General features: G+C 41.4%; 1 protein-coding gene across 2 annotated transcripts in view; it reads left to right on the top strand.

The window, feature by feature from the left end:
* LOC128689802 (dimethyladenosine transferase) overlaps window positions 1–16,845 on the top strand; it is a 60,304-nt gene extending 43,459 nt beyond the window's left edge. For both annotated transcript variants that reach the window (XM_070087484.1, XM_053778280.2), the window contains exons 5-6: window positions 14,718–14,861; window positions 16,118–16,845. In XM_070087484.1, the coding sequence (XP_069943585.1) occupies window positions 14,718–14,861; window positions 16,118–16,312 (339 nt within the window). In that variant the 3' untranslated portion in view covers window positions 16,313–16,845. The remainder of the gene's footprint in view (window positions 1–14,717; window positions 14,862–16,117) is intronic.
* The last annotated feature ends 5,564 nt before the right edge of the window (window positions 16,846–22,409 follow it).

Here is a 22,409-nt window from a genome sequence, read left to right as displayed (position 1 = left end):
GTTAAAAACAGCAGTTATTGCCGGGATACCTCAGGGATATGTTTAAAAGACAATAATCAAAATAAAGTTGCTAGTAATGGCAAATCAATTGATCAACAAACAAAGAGAGATAGTAGAGGGCAAAGAGTGACTAGCTCCCTTAAGGTTTACTATACAAATAGTAGGAGTCTAAGAAATATGATAGATGAGCTAAGATTAATTGCAAGTGTAGGTAATATAGATATTATTGGTATAACAGAGACCTGGCTCAACCTGAAAGATAGAGAAATGCCTTCTGAATGCAACACACAGGGTTATTAACCATTCCACACTGATAGGGTCAACAGGAAGGGTGGTGGAATTGCGATGTTTGTCAGAGAAAATTTAAATTGTTGTCTTAGACATGATATAAGATTAGAAACATCGAACACAGAATCTGTTTGGCTACAGTTTCTTGAGGGACGTGACAAATTAATTTTGGGTGTGATTTATAGGCCCCCAAACCTTGATAGGGAGTGCAGTAGGCTGTTATGGGATGAAATTCATAAGGCATCTAGATATGAAAATGTTGTGATAATGGGAGATTTTAACTTTAGACAAATTGATTGGAACAGTATGACAGGAAATCTTGAATCTAGTGACTTTCTTGATACGGTTCAGGATTGCTTTTTAGAACAGGTTGTGACAGAACCAACTAGAGGAAACAATCTGCTTGACTTGGTTCTTGCCAACAAAAATTCACTAATTAATAATCTTGAGGTTAATGATGAGCTTGGGGAAAGTGATCACAAATCACTTAGTTTCAATATATCATGGAATTACCCAGATAACTGCAATCAAATCTGTCCCAGATTTTCGCTTGGCCGACTTCATGGGACTGAAAAATTACCTGAGTGGGCTAAATAGGGATGTCCTGACTATGGGTAAGGTAGGTGATCTTGGTTGCCAATATGACGTTTTTCAGGGTATAGTTCTAACTGCCCAGACAACTTTTGTTCCGAGTAGGGAAATTAGATCTAACAAAAATGATCCCAAATGGATGAACAATAGATTAAAACATCTCATTGGTCAAAAGAGAGGCATATATAGGCGTATCAAAAGAGGGGATGGTCAGTTAAGAAATCAGTATATTCAGTTAAAGAGAGAAATAAAGAAAGGTATAAGGAAAGCAAAAAGGGATTATGAGGCTAAGGTCGCAAGGGATTCAAAGACTAATCCAAAAGGGTTCTTTCAGGTATACAGAAGTAAGATTAGGGACAAGATTTAAGAGTAACTCTGGTCAGATCACTGACAGTGATAAGGATATGTGTGAAATTCTCAATACCTACTTCCTCTCAATTTTCACCCAGGAAAATACTAGCGATATTCCTGAAATAACAGATTATGTAGAACAGGATGATGATAAACTATGCACGATTGTGGTAACTAGTGACATGGTCCTCAGACAAATAGAGAAACTAAAACCTAACAAATCCCCAGGTCCTGATGAACTGTTTGCAAGGGTGTTAAAGGAATGTAAAGAGGAACTTAGCATACCTTTGGCTAATCTTTTTAACATATCACTACAAACTGGCATAGTGCCTGATAAGTGGAAAATGGGAAATGTAATACCTATTTACAAGGCAGGTGAGAGGTCCTTGGCTTCTAACTATAGACCAATAAGCCTTACCTCCATAGTGGGAAAATTTATGGAATCAATAATTGCCGAAGCAATTCGTAGCCATCTTGATAGGCACAGATTGATTAATGAATCTCAACACAGTTTTACAAAGGGGCGTTCCTGTCTTACGAATTTACTAACATTTTTCACTAAGGTGTTTGAGGAGGTTGATCATGGTAATGAATATGATATTGTGTATGTGGACTTCAGTAAGGCTTTCGACAGAGTTCCACACCAGAGGCTATTGAGGAAACTTAAGGCACACGGAATAGGAGAAATTTTTTCCTGGGTAGAGGCATGGCTGACAAATAGGCAGCAGAGAGTTGGCATAAATGGGGAGAAATCAGAATGGGGGCACGTCACAAGTGGTGTTCCTCAGGGGTCAGTGTTGGGCCCGTTGTTCACAATTTACATAAACGACATAGATGAGGGAATAAATAGCGACATAAGCAAATTTGCTAATGACACCAAAATAGGCGGTCCAATTCATTGTAATGAAGACACTAGAGCACTCCAGGATGATTTCAATAGACTGTTGCAGTGGTCGGAGAAGTGGCAGATGCAGTTTAATATTGACAAATGCAAAGTTCTAAATGTTGGACAGGTAAATAACCATGCGACATATAAACTAAATAATGTAGATCTTAATACTACTGATTGCGAAAAGGATTTAGGAGTTCTGGTTAGCAGTAATCTAAATCCAAGACAACAGTGCATTAGTGTTCGCAGTAAAGCTAACAGAATTCTTGGCTTCATATCTAGAAGTATAAATAATAGAAGTCCTTAGGTTGTTCTTCAACTCTGTATATCCTTGGTTAGGCCTCATTTAGACTATGCTGCACAGTTCTGGTCACCTTACTACAGAATGGATATAAATGTTCTGGAAAACATACAGAGGAGGATGACAAAGATGATCCCATGTATCAGAAATCTTCCCTATGAGGATAGACTGAGGGCCCTGAATCTGCACTCTCTCGAAAGGCGTAGAATTAGGGGGATATGATCGAGGTGTATAAATGGAAAACAGGAATAAATAAAGGGGATGTAAATAGCGTGCTGAAAATTTCCAGCCTAGACAGGACTTGCAGCAATGGTTTCAAGTTGGAAAAATTCAGATTCACGAAGGATATAGGAAAGCACTGGTTTGGTAATAGAGTTGTAGATGAGTGGAACAAACTCCCGAGTACAGTTATTCAGGCTAAAACGTTGTATAGTTTTAAAAATAGGTTAGATAAATACATGGGTGGGTGTGAGTTGGACCTGACTAGCTTGTGCTGCTGGGTCTGGTGCTGTGCTTCTTCCTTGAGTGGAGGTGACCAGACTGGGTGGGTCATTGGGCTAATCCGGGGGGGTGGGTCATTGGGCTAATCCGGGGGGGAGGGGACATGGACCTGCTCTGCATGGGTCAGTAGGCCTGTTGCAGTGTTCCTTCTTTCTTATGTTCAATCCTTCAGCCTCTATGTACCCCTGGAATTCCTGCACATATTTTTTAGCCACTTTTTGGTTCGAACTGGCAGCCTCACCATGCCTTATCACACTATGTATGTCACTATGATTCTTAAATCTCTCAAACCAACTTTTGCTGGCCTTAAATTCACTCACAGCACTAGTTGCAGGCATATTTTTAATTAAATCGTCATGCAGCTGCCTTGCCTTTTCACACACAATCGCTTGAGAGATGCTGTCTCCTGATATCTGTTTTTCGTTTATCCACACCAATAACAGTCTCTCAACATCTTCGAGTATTTGCAATCTGTGTTTCGTAAAGATACTTGCACCTTTCGCAACAACAACTTCCCTGATTGCCTTTTTGTTGGCCAGAATAGTAGCGATGATTGGGGTTTGTTGTACAACCTGCCCAGCTCAGAGGCACGCACTCCACTTTCAAACTTATTAATTATCTCTTTCTTCATTTCAGTAGCAATTTTCACCCTTTTTACCACAGGGTTGGCACTAGAAACTTTCTTTGGGCCCATGGATGCTTATTTAGCAGTTACAAGCACTAAAAACACTGTAATAATACAAAATGTTCCGAATGTATGCCTGGAAGTGACCACACTGGCTTGTAAACATTGGCACACTAACTGAAGGCAGGCCAGCTGAGGTGTGCTCAGGCCAGTCAGACACTGGACGCATACGGGACGTATGGAACAAATGATGTAATTAGAGTTTTTCACTATAGGTCGGGGTCAAATTTTTACGCTGACAAGCATCGTAAGTCGGTTTTATCTTTGGTTGAGGTCATCGTAAGTCGGGGGTCCACTGTACATATATCAAATAAATTTTCCTTACTGAAATTAATTGAAATGCCATTTATCTGTTCCAGCCCCCGAAAAACCACCCAAATTTTTTTGTTACGGGTTTTTAAATAAGAAAAATGTACAGATCTCCCTCAAAATTCTCGTTTTCAACTTTCGCGGGCTTCACACATTCGCGAATTCCCAACCTCCAAAATTCCCAGCCGCCAAATCATATTTAAGTTTCCCGCCACTTGCGAGTCCCTGCTACCCTCCCCCCGACCCCCGCAACTGGCAGCCAGCCCTCCCACCAGTGTGGTGAGTGTTTTGTTTGTTCATTATTTGCTATTAAACTACAGTATAAATAATGTAAACCCATTCATGACTACATATTCGAATGGCTATTTGGACAGGTATTGGATGGTGACATGTGTTTACTCTTGAACACAGCAAAGAATCAAACATTTCTGCTACTGCTAATAATAACAACAGTAATAATAATAATAATAATAATAATAATAATAATAATAATAATAATTATAATAAATACGATAGAATTGAAGAAGGAAATTGTACAAAAATACAAGGGAGTGGTTGACACATCGTCAGTGTGGCTTTGTTTATGCTGGAGTAAGCATTAGTCTCTGTGCTCTTCCAAACATTTCACAATAATTCATTGTGTTTGGTGCTTGAAGATTGAGTGCAACTGGAATGGTTGAGGCAGTGGGTGAGGCAGTGGGCAAGGCAGTGGGCAAGGCAGTGGGTGAAGCAGTGGGTGAGGCAGCAGATGAAGCAGTGGTTGAGGCAGTGGTATTTAATAACATACATGTTAATAATAATAATAATACACGTTATTAACCCCTTCAGGGTCCAAGGCCAAAATCTGAAGTGGTACTCCAGTGTCCAAGAAATTTTGAAAAAAAAAAAAAAAAAAATCTTACAGAATTAAAGAGTATATTTTTGTGAAGGTAATAAGACAAAAAAAAAATTGTTCTGATCAGTACTTACCGAGATACAGTGCCGAGAAGTTGACTCAAAATGACGTGGTGGCGGCAACATCGACGATTTCCACATACAGTGGACCCCCGCATAACGATGGCATCACATAGCGATTATTTCGCATACCGCTTACTTTAATTGCAAAAATTTTGCCTCACATACCGCTTAAAAACCCACTTACCGATTTTCGTCCGAGACGCGCTCACATGTTCCGCCGGTGGCATTGTTTACCAGCCAGCCTCCGCGGTAACATCCAAGCATACAATCGGAATATTTCGTATTATTACAGTGTTTTCGGTGCTTTTTCTGGAAAATAAGTGACCATGGGCCCCAAGAAAGCTTCTAGTGCCAACCCTACAGCAATAAGGGTGAGAATTACAATAGAGATGAAGAAAAAGATCATTGATAAGTATGAAAGTGGAGTGCATGTCTCCGAGCTGGCCAGGTTGTATAATAAACCCCAATCAACCATCGCTACTATTGGTGGTACAGCTGCTGCTGCTGCTGCACTGTCAGCTGCTGCTGCTGCTGCACTGTCAGCTGCTGCTGCTGCTGTAGCACCGTTGTTGGTGTGGCTTATTGAGAATACCAAGAAACAATTAACCCCAGAGGATTTGCCACCCAGGATAACCCAAAAAAGTCAGTGTCATCGAAGACTGTCTAACTTATTTCCATTGGGGTCCTTAATCTTGTCTCCCAGGATGCAACCCACACAAGTCGACTAACACCCAGGTGAACAGGGAAAAATGCCTGGAACTAGTGCTCATATTGGTGAATTTAAAGCCAGCAAAGGTTGGTTTGAGAGATTTAAGAATCGTAGTGGCATACACAGTGTGATAAGGCCTGTTCTGGAAGAAAATGCCAAACAGGACCTACAGTACTCAGGAGGAAAAGGCACTCAGTACTTACCGAGATACAGTGCCGAGAAGTTGACTCAAAATGACGTGGTGGCGGCAACATCGACGATTTCCACATACGCGCAATACTTTATTTAACGTTTTTTGTAGTTTTTTCTTTTCTTTTCTAATTTTTTTCTTTTCCTACTAACATTTGGGGCCTGAGAGACCAATACTGTATAAAATGTATATATATAAACTCACTGTATTGAACACAATAACCGCACTAAAGTTATTATCATATTATTGTTTACCGCTTTTGTTTGTTACAATAAACATGCACAAATCTTGTATAATACTAATGTTCTATCATATACAATGGACCCCGGTATTCGATATTAATCCGTTCCTGAGAGCTCATCGAATACCGAAAATATCGAAAAGCGAATCAATTTTCTTCATAAGAAATAATGGAAATCAAATTAATCCGTGCAAGACACCTAAAAGTGTGAAAAAAATTTTTTTTACCACATGAAATATTAAGTTTAATGCAATAGAATAATTACAATAACAATAGAATAATTGACACTTACCTTTAATGAAGATCTGATGATGATTGATGGGATGGGAGGAGGGGAGAGGTATTAGTGTTTAGAAGGGGAATCCCCTTCCATTAGGACTTGAGGTAGCAAGTCCTTTTCCGGGGTTACTTCCCTTTTTCTTTTAATGCCACTAGGACCAGCTTGAGAGTCACTGGACTTCTGTCGCACAACACATTTATCCATAGTGGCCTGTACCTCCCGTTCCTTTATGACATTCCTAAAGTGTTTCACAACATTGTCAGTGTAATAGTCACCAGCACGGCTTGCAATAGCTGTGTTAGGGTGATTGTCATTAAAAAAGGTTTGCACTTTAAGCCACATTGCACACATTTCCTTAATCTTTGAAGTAGGCAACTTCTTCAGTTTCTCTATCCCCTCCTCCGAAGCAGTTTCCTCAGGTCTGGCCTCTTGCTGTTGAAGATGATCTAACAGCTCATCAGTGGTTGGTTCTTCATTGTCCTCCTCCACCAACTCTTCCACATCCTCCCCACTAACCTCCAACCCCAAGGACTTCCCCAATGCCACAATGGATTCCTCAACTGGCATAGGCTTCTCAGGGTTAGCCTCAAATCCTTCAAAATCCCTTTTGTCTACACATTCTGGCCACAGTTTTTTCCAAGCAGAGTTCAAGGTCCTCTTAGTCACTCCCTCCCAAGCCTTACCTATAAGGTTTATACAATTGAGGATATTAAAGTGATCCTTCCAAAACTCTTTTAGAGTCAGTTGAGTTTCTGTGGTCATTACAAAGCACTTTTGAAACATAGCTTTTGTGTACAGTTTCTTGAAGTTGGAAATGACCTACTGGTCCATGGACTGCAGGAGAGGAGTGGTATTAGGAGGCAAAAACTTGACCTTAATGAAGCTCATGTCCCCAGAAAGTCGCTCTGCCAAATCTGTAGGATGACCAGGGGCATTGTCTAATACCAGGAGGCACTTAAGGTCTAATTTCTTTTCAATTAGGTAATTTTTCACAGGGGGGGGGGCAAATGCATGGTGTAACCAGTCATAGAAAAAGTCCCTAGTGACCCATGCCTTACTGTTTGCCCTCCACAGCACACACAAATTAGCCTTGAGGACATTGTTTTACCTGAACACTCTGGGAGTTTCAGAGTGATACACCAATAAAGGCTTCACTTTGCAATCACCACTAGCATTGGCACACATCAACAGAGTAAGCCTGTCTTTCATAGGCTTATGTCTTGGGAGTGCCTTTTCCTCCTGAGTAATGTAGGTCCTGCTTGGCATTTTCTTCCAAAACAGGCCTGTTTCGTCGCAATTAAACACTGTTCAGGTTTAAATTCTTCACTGTCTGTGTAATCCTTGAATTCTCTCACATATTTTTCAGCTGCTTTTTGGTCTGAACTGGCAGCCTCACCATGCCTAATCACGCTATATATGCCACTACGATTCTTAAATCTTTCAAACCAACTTTTGCTGGCCTTAAATTCACTCGCATCAGCACTAGTTGCAGGCAATTTCTTTACCAAATCGTCATGCAACTTCCTAGCCTTTTCACAAATGATTGCTTGAGAGATGCTATCTCCTGCTATGTCTTTTTCATTTATCCAGACCAATAACAGCCTCTCAACATTTTCTAACACTTGCGGTCGCTGTTTCGTAATCACAGTTGCACCTTTTGCAAGAACAGCTTCCTTGATTGCCGTTTTCCTGGTCACTATAGTAGAGATGGTTGATTGGGGTTTACTATACAACCTGACCAGCTCCGACACACGCACTCCACTTTCGTACTTTGCAATTATCTCTTTCTTCATTTCAATAGTCATTAGCACCTTTTTTCTCGAAGGGTTGGCACTAGAAGCTTTCTTAGAGCCCATGGTGACTTATTTTGCAGAAACAAGCACCAAAAACAGTGATAATGTGGAATGTACCAAATGTATCCTTAGATGCGCACACACTGGCTGGCTTGTTAACACTGGCACACACTGGGCAGTTCAGGCCACATGTGGACACATCTCGTACGAATCGCATTGAATACCGGGTTTTCGATCGGATACTGAGGCAAAATTTTTGCGATATAATGCATCGAATACCGGATTTATCGAATTCCGATGCCATCGAATACCGGGGGTCCACTGTATTTACATATTTACAATCACTGGACATGATTTTAGAACTGCTGGAACTTGTGGAACTCCTTGAAACAAGGCACCATGCACAGAGGTACCTTATATTCCTCACACATAAACCGAGTGTTGTTGCGTCTTTGTTGCCGTCGTGTTGTTTGTGCACAGACAATGCATCTCTTCTGAGCAAATTTCTTCTGAGTTGAGCAAATTTCTTCTGAGTTGAAGGAAGCTGTATTATGAAATGATCACCTTCCCTTCTCAAACGCTTGGGTATATCCTGAGGGGTTCGAGGACTTTGTTGTATAGCAGGTGTTGTTACCTGGTACTTCATTATGAGTTGTCTGACAACAGACAAACAAAATTCACCATACGGTGATCTGTTGCCAGTCTTCATTTGGTACATATTATATGCATTGAGCATTGAAATGTCCATGAGATGGAAGAAAAGTTTCATGTACCACTTGTAACTTTTACAAACACAATCAACAAAGCCAATCTGCATGTCACATTTGTCAACCAAGCGCATGTTTTGTGTATAATCAATCACTGTCACTGGTTTTCGAATATGTTTATTAGTCACTCGATCAACTTTGCCACTGTCTTGCATTTTGTTATTGTGAATGGTTGTCAACAATGTGTCATCTCGTTTGTCATGCCACCGTAATGCCATGATGTCATTGGCAGTAAACACCTGCACGTCATCACCACGAGCACCTGCGTTAAGCCTGGGCATATGTTTACGATTAGAACGCACTGTGCCACACACATCTGTCTTGTTCACTCGCAAGAAATCACTGAGTAAAGGGCTTGTGTACCAGTTATCGGTATATAATGTATGCCCCTTACCAAGATAAGGTGCCATCATGCTTCTCACTATGTCACCTGAGATACCCAATAACATCTTGGTATCTTTCAATGTTTTACTTCCCGTGTATACAACAATATCCAATACCAGGCCACTGTCACAGTCACAGAGTACAAACAGTTTTATACCAAAGTGTTTCCTCTTGCTTGGTATATACTGCTTGAATGACAGCCTACCTCTGAACAAAATCAAAGACTCGTCAATTACAAGATTCTTGAATGGATAAAAGTACATGCTGAACTTTTGTTTGAGATACATGAAAACATTTCTAATCTTGTATGACCTGTCACTTCTGTCAGGCCTGGTTTTGTCAGAGAAGCGCAACATACGTAACAGTAAGATAAACCTGTTCACTGGGATGATTTCACTGAAGACCGGGGTAGAAATTAGCCGATCTGTGGACCAGTATGGTTTTATATTATGCTTATAGACGTGAGGCATAAGCATTATTGTTGCAAAAAGCAAATACATTTCTGCAACAGTCATCTCTTTCCACCGGTGTAGTCTTGACTGTGGTGATATGATCGTATTTGCCATGGTGTACTCAAAATATTTGTTACTTTCCCTGACAATAGTTTCCATCAATGGCTGGTCAAAGAATAGTTCAAAGAATTCCAGTTCATTTGCAGTGTTTCCAAGGGGACAAGTAGGTAGAATTCCACTTTGAGAGTCATCAAAGTGGTGGGGCTTGGGAGCAAAATTGGGATTTTGCTGCCAATCCCACATACGGTTTGCTGGTGAATACTGGACATCATAGGCTGGTTGTGCAGGTAGTAGTGGTTGTGGTGGGCTGGTGGCTGATGCTCCGCTTTGTCCTTGAACTGTGGAGTCAGCAGCGTGGGGTGGTGAGTCACGCATGGCCGTGGCACTACCATCACCGCTACCACCATCAACTGATGCCTGTGGTCTATCCATGCCAAGTGTAGCCACATCATCCTCACTGTCACTGTCTATACCTGGTGTAGGGCCATGGGATGTACTCCGGGATGTACTCTGTCCCCTGGGTATGGCATAGGGCACACTACCCGAGCGCATGCGGCAGTGTACATACCGACGCTTCACTGGTGAATATGTTTCCTCACTGTCACTACTTGAATGATCGTCAAGAGCAATAAAATCACAATCCACGTCACTATCATCATCATTACTGAAGTCAGAGGCCTGGCCACGCGAAAATAATATTTTTTTCTTGCATTGAGGTACAATTGATGGTGACTGAGGAGTGCCCACACCAGAGGTAGAAGGTTGAGGATCGTCAGGGTTTTCTGCACTATTATCGATATCCTGGTCATTCCTTTCGGTCACTAACTGATCAAAGCCAAAGAATTCGTCTTCATTTCCACTTCCATCAGTGTCAGAACTATCAGATAGGAAGAGGAGAGTCCCAGTTTTCCTTGGAGTGAGAGCTGCTTTGCGACGAGGCATGGTGAACAAGGGTAACCGACCCGGCGTTCCCACAATGCTATGCGGGCGCCTAGATTTTTTGTTCATATCGCACGCCCACCACGCAGACCTGTTCTCTCACATGTAGGCCTATGAGCGTTTTCGTGCTAAATTTGACGGCGCTAGAATTTTGGCGTAGATCTATGGTTTGGGCACTCAATGTGAAGCCGTAGATCTACGGGACGGACCCTGAAAAGATTAATATGTACTATTATTATTTATAACATATATGTTATTAAATACCACTGCCTCAATTGCTGCCTCTACCACTGCCTCAACCACTGCCTCAACCACTGCCTCAACCACTGCCTCAACCACTTCCTCAACCACTTCCTCAATCACTGCCTCACCCACTGCCTCACCCACTGCCTCGACCATTTCCTCAACCACTGCCTCATCTGCTGCCTCACCCACTGCCTCACCCACTACCTCACCCACTGCCTCACCCACTGCCTCATCTGCTGCTTCACCCACTGCGTCACCCACTGCGTCGCCCACTGCCTCGCCCACTGCCTCAACCGCTTCCTCAACCACTGCCTCAACCGCTTCCTCAACCACTGCCTCTACCACTCCAGTCGCACTCAATCTACAAGCACCAAACACAATGAATTATTGTGAAATGTTTGGAAGAGCACGGAGACTAATGCTTACTCCAGCATAAACAAAGCCACACTGACGATGTGTCAACCACTCCCTTGTATTTTTGTACAATTTCCTTCTTCAATTCTATCATATTTATTATTATTATTATTATTATTATTATTATTATTATTATTATTATTATTATTATTATTACTGTTGTTATTATTAGCAGTAGCAGAAATGTTTGATTCTTTGCTGTGTTCAAGAGTAAACACATGATGTCACCATCCAATACCTGTCCGAATAGCCATTCCAATATGCAGTCATGAATGGGTTTACATTATTTATACTGTAGTTTAATAGCAGATAATGAACAAACAAAACACCACACTGGTGGGAGGGATGGCTGCCAGTTGCGGGGGTCGGAGGGTTGAGGAAGTGGTGGAGGCAGTGGTATTTAATAACATACATGTTATTAAAGCATAACATGTATGCATTTAGTACAATTTATGATGTTTTCATGTATTTTATGATTGTTCATGGTTCAACAAGTTAAGGAAGCAGTATTGTATTATATTTCCCTACAATATATTGGGGCACCAAACATTCGCGAGGCTCTTGATCCCCTAGCCCTCGCAAATGTTGAGGGAGACCTGTATTTATAAATAAGAAATATTGTATAAAAACATAATAAAACATAATACAGTGGACCCTCAGTTAATATTAATCCATTCTAGAGAGCTTGTCCTTAACCAGTTTTATCGTTATCCGAATTCATTTTCCCCATAAGAAATAATGGAAATCCAATTAATCCGTTCCAGACACCCAAAAGTATTAAAAAATATAATTTTTTCACATGACATATACATTTTCCTACACAGAAAACAATAAGATATGCAGGATAAATACATTAATAATTCATAAAATGACACTTACCTTTATTGAAGACTTAGTGATGAGATGGGAGGAGGGGAGAGGATGGAGGTGTATTATTGTTTGGAAGGGGAATCCCCTTCCATAAGGACTTTAGCTAGCAAGTCCTTTTCCGGGGTTACCTCCCATCTTTGTTTTTTAATGCCACTAGGACCAGCTTGAGAGTCACTGGATCCCAGTCACACCAAAAATCTGTCCAGAGAGCTCTGTTTCTGGTGTGTCTGTAAGACACAACATTGTCATTGTAAAAGTCACCAGCACAGCTTGCAGCAGCTGTGTCAAGGTGATGTTCATCCATAAAGACTTCCACCTTTGTCCACATTGTACAAATGTCAACTATCCAGTACAGTGGTCAGAATTTAGCAATTTTGCCAATTTCACACAAATTTCAAAAGATGCCAATTTCTGAATAGGGTCCAGAATAAACAAGAAAGACATTCCTGGCACTAAAATGACATTTCCTCTGTTCATTAGTCACGTCTCAAGGCCCCTCTTACATTCTTTTGCTTTCCACTTTGAATTTTTATTCTCGCAAAAAATAGAAGATTTACTGTTATGCAGACTACTGCATTAGTGTAAAAAATGGTATAAATAATATCAGCGCACTTGCAAAAGAATGTTAGACTCACCAGTTGACGTGTATTGGACGCTTGGCATGATTTGTTTACTTTTGAACTTTGGTAAAAATCGAACATTTCTGCTACTTTGAGCTCAATTTTAAGGTACTTTTCATTGTAAAACCAGTCAAAATCATCTCAATTTCTGTAATATGTCTTCCATTCTATAAATTGAGACCAAGAAAACTAGAATACAACAATAAATACCATATGAAAATACAGTGCAAAGTCGCTGTTTTATTCCAAAAAAACGGTCAAAGTTTTTTTTTCTCATTATGCACTGTGTGCTGCAGGATTTTTTTTTATACTGTGCACACTGACCACATAGACCCATTCTTTCATATGAAGGCCTACCAGCTTTCTCCCACTAGATTTGAGGGCGCTAGAATTTAGGCGTACTAGTACGTCAAAAACCCTGGGTCGTAAGCCGTACTAGTACGGCCGAAACCCTCAAAGGGTTAATTGTTAAAGAAGGCAACTTCCTCCATCTCTCTTCTCCCTCCTCTGAAGCAATTTCCTCATCTGTGGTCTGTTGCTGTTGCAGATGAAGATCTTGCAACTCATCAATGGTTAGCTCTTCATCGTTGTTCTCCACCAACTCTTCCACATCCTCGCCACTAATCTCCAACCCCATAGACTTCCACAACTGGGGTATAGACTCCTCAGGGTTAGCCCCAAACCCTTTCAAGATCCCTCTGTTGTACACATTGTGGTCACACTTTTCTCCAAGCAGAGTTAAAAGTCCTCCAAGTCACTTCCTCCCAAGCCTTACCTATAAGGTTTATGCAGCTGAGGATACTGAAGTGCTCTTTCCAGAACTCTCTTAGGGTCAATTCAGTGTCTGAGGTCACTTGAAAGCACTTTTAAAACTGCGTTGATGTACAGTTTTTTGAAATTTGAAATGTTCGATTTTTGCCAAAGTTCAAAAGTAAACAAATCATGCCACGCATCCATTACACGTCAACTGGTGAGTCTAATATTCTTTCACTAGTGCGTTGATATTATTTATATCATTTCTACACTAATGCAATAGTCTGCATAACAGTAAATCATTTATTTTTTGTGAGAATAAAAATTCAAAGTGGAAAGCAAAAGAAATGTAAGAGGGGCCTGGGGACGTGACTAATGAAGAGAGGAAATGTTATTTTTGTGCCAGGAATGTCTGTCTTGTTTATTCTGGACCCTGTTTGGAAATTGGCATCTTTTGAAATTTGTGTGAAATTGGCAAAATTGCTAATTTCTGACCACTTTTTTGGATAGTCGAAATTCGTAAATTGGTGGTTTCTTGTACTCATTCGATAGAAAAAATTGAGTTCTAGCAAAATAGTTATGATTTTTGTTGACTAGTACATTGGAATTGGCCGAAAATAGGGCTCAGTGGGCGAAATTGCCAATGCGTAAACATCGTCGAGACCACTAACTTCACGAGAGCATAATTCTGTAAGTTTTCCATCAAATTTCACTCTTTGGTGTCATTATGATTGGGAAAAGATTCTCTGTCTTTTCATAAGAAAAAATAATTTTGTTTTTTTCCCGAAAAATTTTCGACCCTGAGAACAAGTTTAGGAGAGAGCCTCTCGACCCTGAAAGGGTTAATTGTGGCAACATTTTGCTCTCCAGGAACTTTTACCTTTTGTCTGTAATTCTACCACTATGACTATCTTGACTTTCAACTCACTTCTTCACCCGACTCATCCTCTGGCTTCCTTCGATTTTGTCTTTTATTCTTTACTTGATAATGGTTTAGGTTGGACCAAAATATCATCTAAAGTTTCGTTTCCAATTTTTGGATTGTTGTGAATTTATCCAGCCGTGATAATGTGACTTATTCTTCTTGAACATGAAATAATCAAGAATATTTTTTATATTGCTTACAGGTGGAGTCATCAGTTGTGAGAATAGAACCACGAAATCCAGTGCCAAAGATCAACTTTTCTGAATGGGATGGCCTTCTACGTATTGCTTTTGTTAGAAAAAACAAAACGCTTTCTGCTGCCTTCAAACATTCTTCTGTACTGCAGGTCAGATTTTAAATAACCAATTATATACACAACTTATATACAACTTAATCTGCTGTTTGCTAGTCTACAGATTTGTGGTTGGGTATAATTGTCATCTGTAGAAGGAAGACTGTAGACTGAAAATTTGGCTGCTTTCACTCAGTGGTTTTAACAAAACATCAATACTTTTTGGACTGAAGAAAGTAGTAATTTAAAAATATATGGGTGTGTAAAGGTAGAAAGTTCAAAGTGAACATAAGTAAGAGTAAGGTGATGAGGGTATTTAAATGATTTAGATAAAGAAAAATTGGATATCACATTTGAGGGAGGGAGTATGGAAGAAGTGAATGTGTTCAGATATTTGGGAGTTGACTTGTCAACAGATGGGTTTATGGAGGATGAGGTTAACCATAGAATTGATGAAGGAAAAAAGATGAGTGGTGCTTTGAGGTATCTGTGGAGACTAAAAATGTCCTATATAGAGGAAAAGAAGGGAAATATACAAGAGTATAGTGGCACCAACACATATGGGTGTGAAGCTTGGGTTGTAAATGCTGCAGCAAGGAGGCAGCTGGGGGCATTGGAGATGTCATATCTAAGGGCAGTGTGTGGTGTAAACATTATGCAGAGAATTCGTAGTGTGGAAATTAGGAGGAGGTGTGGAGTTACTAAAAGTATTAGTCAGAAGGTTGAAGAGGGGGGTTGTTGAGGTGGTTTGGTCATTTAGAGAGGATGGAACAGAGTAGAATGAGTTGGAGAGCATATAAATCCATAGGGGAAGGAAGGCGGGTTAGGGGTCGTCCTAGGAAAGGATAGAGGGAGGGGGTATAGGAGGTTTTGTGGGCGAGGAGCTTGGACTTCCAGCAGGCATGCGGCAGCATGTTAGATAAAAGTGAATGGAGAATAATGGTTTTTGGGACCTGAAGAGCTGTTGGAGTGTGAGCAAGGTAATATTTTATGAAGGGATTCAGGGAAACTAGCTAGCCGGACTTGAGTTCTGGAGGTGGGAAGTACAATGCCTTCACTTTAAAGGAGGGGTTTGGGATATTGGCAGTCTGGAGGGACATCTAGACTGTTGTATCTGAGCGCTTCTGCAGACAGTGATTATTATGAATGATGGTGAGAGTGTTGAATGATGATTAAAGTTCTTTTTTTCTTTCTTTTTGGGTCACCCTGCCTTGGTGGGAAGCGGCCGGCATACTAAAATAAAAAATGTAAATGTATTATCAATGTTTATGCTTTATCATAAATGTTTAATAATTTCCTATCCTTTCCAGACTTTAGAAAAAAATTTCAAAACTTGGTGTTCACTACATGAGAAAAAGATACCTGAAGATTTTGTTATGAAGGAAAAAATTGAAGATATTCTGATTGATGGAAAGTTTGACAAGAAACGTGCAAGGCATATGGATCAAGATGACTTCTTATCATTGTTACATGCTTTTAATAAAGAAGATATTCATTTTGTATAGCTATTTAAATAGTTTTATATAGAGGATATATTTTTCTTATCACTTGTAAGGTCAATAGTGCAAGGCAGTTTGAAGTATTTACCAAGTACTAAATGTATGGGTCTAGTAGTTTATTTCCTTAGACTGACTGAGGAAACCTGAATTGCTCAAAGAACTAGTAATTTGTATAAAGAACAAGGTTGACTTTTTTTTTTTTTTTTTTTTCACATTGGCTGTTTCACACCAAAGTGATCCAGAGAAGGAAATAAACCATCACTCATTGTTTGGCTGCCTTTCCAGAGTGGTTTGAAAGTATGTTTTTGAAAGCAAAGGTGTTCATTGTCAATGGGACAGCCATAAGGATGCACTGTACAGCCTGATACTGTAACTAAGTGACAAGTTAACATGTGTGATATATCTTGCTTATCTCACTATTTATGTAGTACCTGTTATTTCTTATTTATTTAGCTACTTTTGTTATTAAATTATATTTGTGATGTTCTTTGTGTCTCATACAAACTTGCTCTTAAAAAAAGAAAAATACATAAAATTCAGTCTGTGGTTTTCGAAGATAACCATTTTTCTCATAATTATTTTTTCCCTACATATTATCAGTCAGTCTTAGTGACTGAAACCACATCTCCATTACTTGAGTAATGGCATCATAAGTTCTCAGGCTATTTCCTGTGATGATTAATTACCCATGAAAATAGTATGTATTCTATTTTTTTAACACTCAATATTAGCTTTAGATCTTTCCTTTTTTTTTTTTTTAACATCAGCTGTTTCCCCACCAAGGAATTAAATAATATGTTATTGTATTGGATTGTATACAAAAGTGGAAATTGAGAATTTTTAACAAATATTTTAATTAAATTATATATATATTGGATCCAAGTCCTTAAGAGGCTAAAAATATTAAAAAAATGTTTATTGTCCCAAATGTAAAATAATAGATTATTAGGAAAAAAAATTCACAGCCTTTAAAAAATATAATTTACATACAAATTTAATTCTATGCAAACTAGTAGAGCAGTGCCAAATGCACTTTTTTATTTAAGCATATGGGCATCCAAAGCTAACACATCTGTAAAGTTGTAGTGACCTCTCATTTTGAAAAATGGTTATTCTGGAAAGTGGGGAACATTATCCCATCTTATGTGACATAATAATTGAACAGAATCATTGAGGCCATATAAACAATGTGTACTGATATTTCAAAAAAAAAAAAAAAAAAAAAAAAAAATTATGGTTTAGAACATTCTCTCATGTCTATTTATTTGTACAGTGGACCCCTGAGTTTCATGAGCCTTGCGCTTCATGAATTTTGACTTTCAGCAACTTTTTTCATCAAAATATAGCCTCACGTTTTGTGATTTGCCTTGTGATTCGTCCGTATGGAATGCAGCCTCCCAGTGGCCAGGCCTACACAAAGGCCCCCACACACTATTCAGAGATTCAGTGTGGCATTATTTCTGGGCGAGTGACCATCACCCATGCGTTCATATGATACATTTCGTAATAATCCATTGTTTTTTGTACTTGCAACTGCTAAATAAGCCACCAAGGGCCAAAAGAAAGCTCCTAGTGCCAGCCCTTTGGTAAATACGGTGAGAAACACGATAGAATTCAAGAAAGAACACACCAACCAGGGTACTTCCCCCACACACCAGCCAGGTTACTTCCCCACACACACGATTTGACTTGAGTGGGACTTGTGCATGAGTGAATAGAATTTTCAAAGCTTATTGCTTGGGGAGCATTGAAAATTGGGTTGGGCAAATATTCTGTTAGTAAAATGGTTTGTGAAGGACCTGCCTAGTATGGGCCAACAGGTCTTCTGCAGTGTTCCTGCTTTCTTATGTTCCATACACCGACAAGAGTCTTCAATAAAGGTAAGTGTGATGTTATTGTTTTATACTTGATTTCTCATTCTTTTCTGTATATAAATCTATATTTAATCTATTTAAAAAAATAATAAATTGCTAATACTTTTGGGTGTCTGGGATGGATTAATTGAATTTACATTATTTCTTACGGGAACAATGGTTTCGAGCTTGGTGAATTTCGACTTTCGGCAGACTCTCTAGAACGGATTAATCACAGAACTCGGGGGTCCACTCCTCTTCAAGGGGGGCTCCTTGGCGTGGTGAAGAGGCTCTTGGTCTGAGGAATTAGCCCTGTCGGTCTTCTTCCTCAGACCGAACCTAATTACCCCCCATTCTCCCCTCCCCTATCCCATCCTCCCCATCCTCCCCTTTTTCCATTCCTCCTCCTCCTCCTCACCCCTCCCTTTTGCCCTTCCTCTTTTTAGCCTTCGTGATTTCTCCCACAGGCGCGCTAGTTCCTAGGTAGGGGAAAGGACACCGGGGTCCATCCCATTCCGTTGAGGTTTCTTGGCGGTGGCGTAGTTTGCCGTGGAATCTGGATTGCCTAGGGATGTCCCGATCCCTCTCCGGTATCCCGGAGTAGCTTTGGGTGTCTTTTGGGCGACGGGTGTATCTCTGGAAGCCACCTTTCGGATTCCGGGGGTGGTGGCTGAAGGAGGTATGCTTTGTGGCGGATATCCGGCCGCCCTCTCTTTTGTCCACCGAGGTAGCTCGGCAGATGTGAGGTTGCTATCCCAGATTGCTGGTTTACTGGCATGAAGGGTAGGGTATGGCACGGGTTCCATGCTGCATCTGCGCTACTAGCGGTGTCGAGTCCTCTTGGGCGCGGAGGGAGATTTCTGGCCCTTTCATTCCTCCTAGGAACTATCCCTCCCCGGTCCCCCCTTTTTTTTTCTTTTTTTTGTTTTTATTTTCTTTTCTTCTTTCTTTTTTTTTCTTAAAAACAAAAAGAAAGAAGTAACCTAACCATGGCAGCCCTAGTCCATGAACCTAGTACCCCCGGGCCCCTTCTTGATACCGCACCCCGTTCTGACCCCGCCTCGTCTTTGGACCACTCTTCAGACATTCCTCATGCCTCTGTACCTATTGCCGGTGCTGTTTCCTCACCCGCTTCAGGTACTGAGGCCTCGACTGACTCCTTCGATTTATCAGACCTTCGCTCTCCTCTGACTATGCTTCCGGCCTCTCCCTCTACGGTGCGGCAATTTTCAAATCGCCGACCCGTTCCACGTCGGACCAACTCTGGTCCCACGCCTAAACGTCAACGACAATTACCTGCTGATGATACTTCTCCACCTTCACCTTCTCGTTCTTCTCAGAAACGATTGACACGTCCTTCACTACCTTTCCACGCTCAGTTTCAGACTGAACAGTGGACTAAATTCTTCACTTTACGACCAACTTCCTCTACTGCCTATCTTTCTGACCATAGTATTGGCAAGGCACTCCTACGCCATGTTGGTAAAGATATTTCTTTTCATGCTCTTAAGAGCGGTACGCGCATCATTACCGTACAGAATGCTACCCAGGCTCGTGAGCTCTCTCGTCTTTCCCATATAGATACTGTTCCTGTCACCCTTGAAAAACATCATTCCCTCAATTCTTGTAGTGGTACCGTTATTCTGCCCCATACCATAGTTCAACAAAATTTCCAGACATGTGGCACCGACATTCTAGAACAGCTGGAACTCCAAGATCTCCCAATCCTCAAGGTAGACACTTACGTTCTTCCTGCCCGTGGGCGGAGACGATACCCTAGCAATGTGGCTCGTTTAACTTTTGACAGCCGAGAACTCCCATCCTCCGTTTATATAGCAGGACATCGGTTACAAGTTCGAAAGGTGATCCCTACACCACAACAGTGTAGAAATTGCTGGCGATTTGGCCATCCAGCGAAATATTGCAGATCTATCGCCGAATGCCCAGTCTGTGGTGCCGATGACCATTCTAATACGTCTTGCAATCGATCTCCCTCTTGCCTTAACTGTCATGAGGCTCACCCTTCGTACTCTCGCCGTTGTCAGGTCTATTTAAACGAGCGGGAAATCCGTTACCTCAAAGAGACAGAAGGTCTCCCTTATGCCATGGCAGTTTCTCATCTCCGCCTCCAAGGGAGACTCCCACGTGTTTCTTATTCCCGTGTTTCAAAACGTCCCCCCACTTCTGGTATCCCATCTTCTACACCCACCTCTGTGGTTACCTCTCCCATAATCACTCCTGTATCTAATCCTTTTGCTGTCCTCGGCTCAGACGTCCCTACTTCAACGCCTCAGTCTAATCTCGCTTCTTCGAGTTCTCTCTTACAAGCCTCAGTATCGACGAGACCTCGTACGACACCTCTTCCCAATCGTCCCTCTACTTCTCAAAAGTCAAAAAAAGGTCCGGTAACACCTCCTACCCATCTTCCACCTCCTCATTTTACCCTCCCTGTCTCTGTCCCTAGTTCTTCCCCTCTCACTGGCTCGGTTACAAGTGCAGAGGTTCACCCTCCTCCTCGTAATGTACCTTCCTCCCCTGTTCCCTCCCAAGTTTCTTCCTCTTCTGCCACCTCCCAGGTTCCTGTCTCTTCTGTCCCCTGCCACGCTTCTCCAGTTCCCTCCACCCTTTCGCCCCCCCCTACCTTGGTACAGTCCAATACAGTTCCAATCTTTACTCATCCTCCCCCTACCATTCCCAATATTGTCTCCCATACGACATCTCTGAATTCCGAAACACTTGAAGCAATCTCTGAATATATTGCAGAGACCAAACCATCAATGGACACTGATCCACCTTCCGCTCTTTCTCTCTCCTCTGCTCCATCTGCGCAACTCCTTTCTTCACAGCGCACCGTTCCTTCGCTGCTTGAACATTTTCCACTGCCTCCGCATGTGGACTTTTCTAACCCTTCTAGTCCGTAGGAACCCTTACCTGCGGATTTCAAGTATCTTTATCATTGCCAATCATGGCCTTTTTACAGTGGAATATACGCGGCCTCAGGGGTAATCGGGGTGAGCTTCAGATGTTACTCTCCCAGTTTGCCCCTGTTGGTGTTTGCTTACAGGAACCAAAATTACACTCTGCTGTTATTTCTCACATCTCAGGCTATAATTTATTGTATTCTTCAGATCCTTTTCCTGATGGGACCTTTAATGAAAGTGCCCTTCTTCTCCGCACTGATATTCCGTACCATCAACTATTTATTCATACTTCGCTGCATTACACAGCAGCCCGTATCCACTTACATAGGTGGTATACGCTCTGTTCTTTATATCTCTCTCCTTCTCGGGCATTATCTATTCCGGATTTTGCCTTCCTTGTTTCGTCATTACCGCCACCGATTCTGTTACTTGGTGATTTTAATGCCCACCATTTCCTCTGGGGAGGGTCTCACTGTGATTCCCGTGGAATTCAGTTAGAGGCTTTTCTTGCCACCCACCCCCTCCATGTTTTAAATACAGGTACTCACACCCATTTTGATCCTCGGACTCATACTCTCTCTTGCATCGATCTCTCAGTTTGCTCTTCCTCCGCCGCATTAGACTTTACTTGGTCTGTTCTCCCGGACTTACATGACAGTGATCATTTCCCAATCATTCTTTCTTCCCCTTCATATTCGCCACCTCTTCGCACCCCACGCTGGCAATTTAATCGGGCAAATTGGAACCTTTACTCACACCTGACTGTTTTTAAAGAGGTTCCTTCTTCGTCCTCCATCGATGAGCTTTTACACCTCTTCTCGTCCTCCGTTTTCACTGCAGCTTCTCATTCTATACCCCAAACTTCGGGCAGGCATTCTCAGAAATGCGTGCCTTGGTGGTCTCCTGCTTGTGCTCGTGCAGTACGTTTGAAACGCGCTGCATGGGGCAGGTACCGGTACAATAGAACCACAGAGCGACTCCTTGATTTTAAACAGAAGCGTGCGATCGCTCGCCGTGTCATCCGTGACGCTAAACGCACTTGCTGGCGAGATTATGTCTCCACCATCACCTCTGCTTCCTCTATGAGTGCAGTCTGGAAAAAAGTACGAAAACTGAGTGGTAAATATTCTCCTGACCCGGCTCCTGTTCTGCGAGTTGCCGGTGTTGATATAGCAAACCCACTAGATGTTGCCAATGAAATTGGCAATCATCTGGTCCGTATTTCTCAGGGACTCCATCTATGCCCCTCATTTCTTTCCTCAAAGTCTGCCAGAGAGTTAGCACCCTTGGACTTTTCTTCTCTCAGAGAAGAACAGTATAATGTGCCTT

This window comes from Cherax quadricarinatus, chromosome 22 (assembly GCF_038502225.1).
Source record: "Cherax quadricarinatus isolate ZL_2023a chromosome 22, ASM3850222v1, whole genome shotgun sequence".
Classification (NCBI taxonomy): Eukaryota; Metazoa; Arthropoda; class Malacostraca; order Decapoda; family Parastacidae; genus Cherax; species Cherax quadricarinatus.
This window is presented reverse-complemented; position numbering and strand designations above follow the sequence as displayed.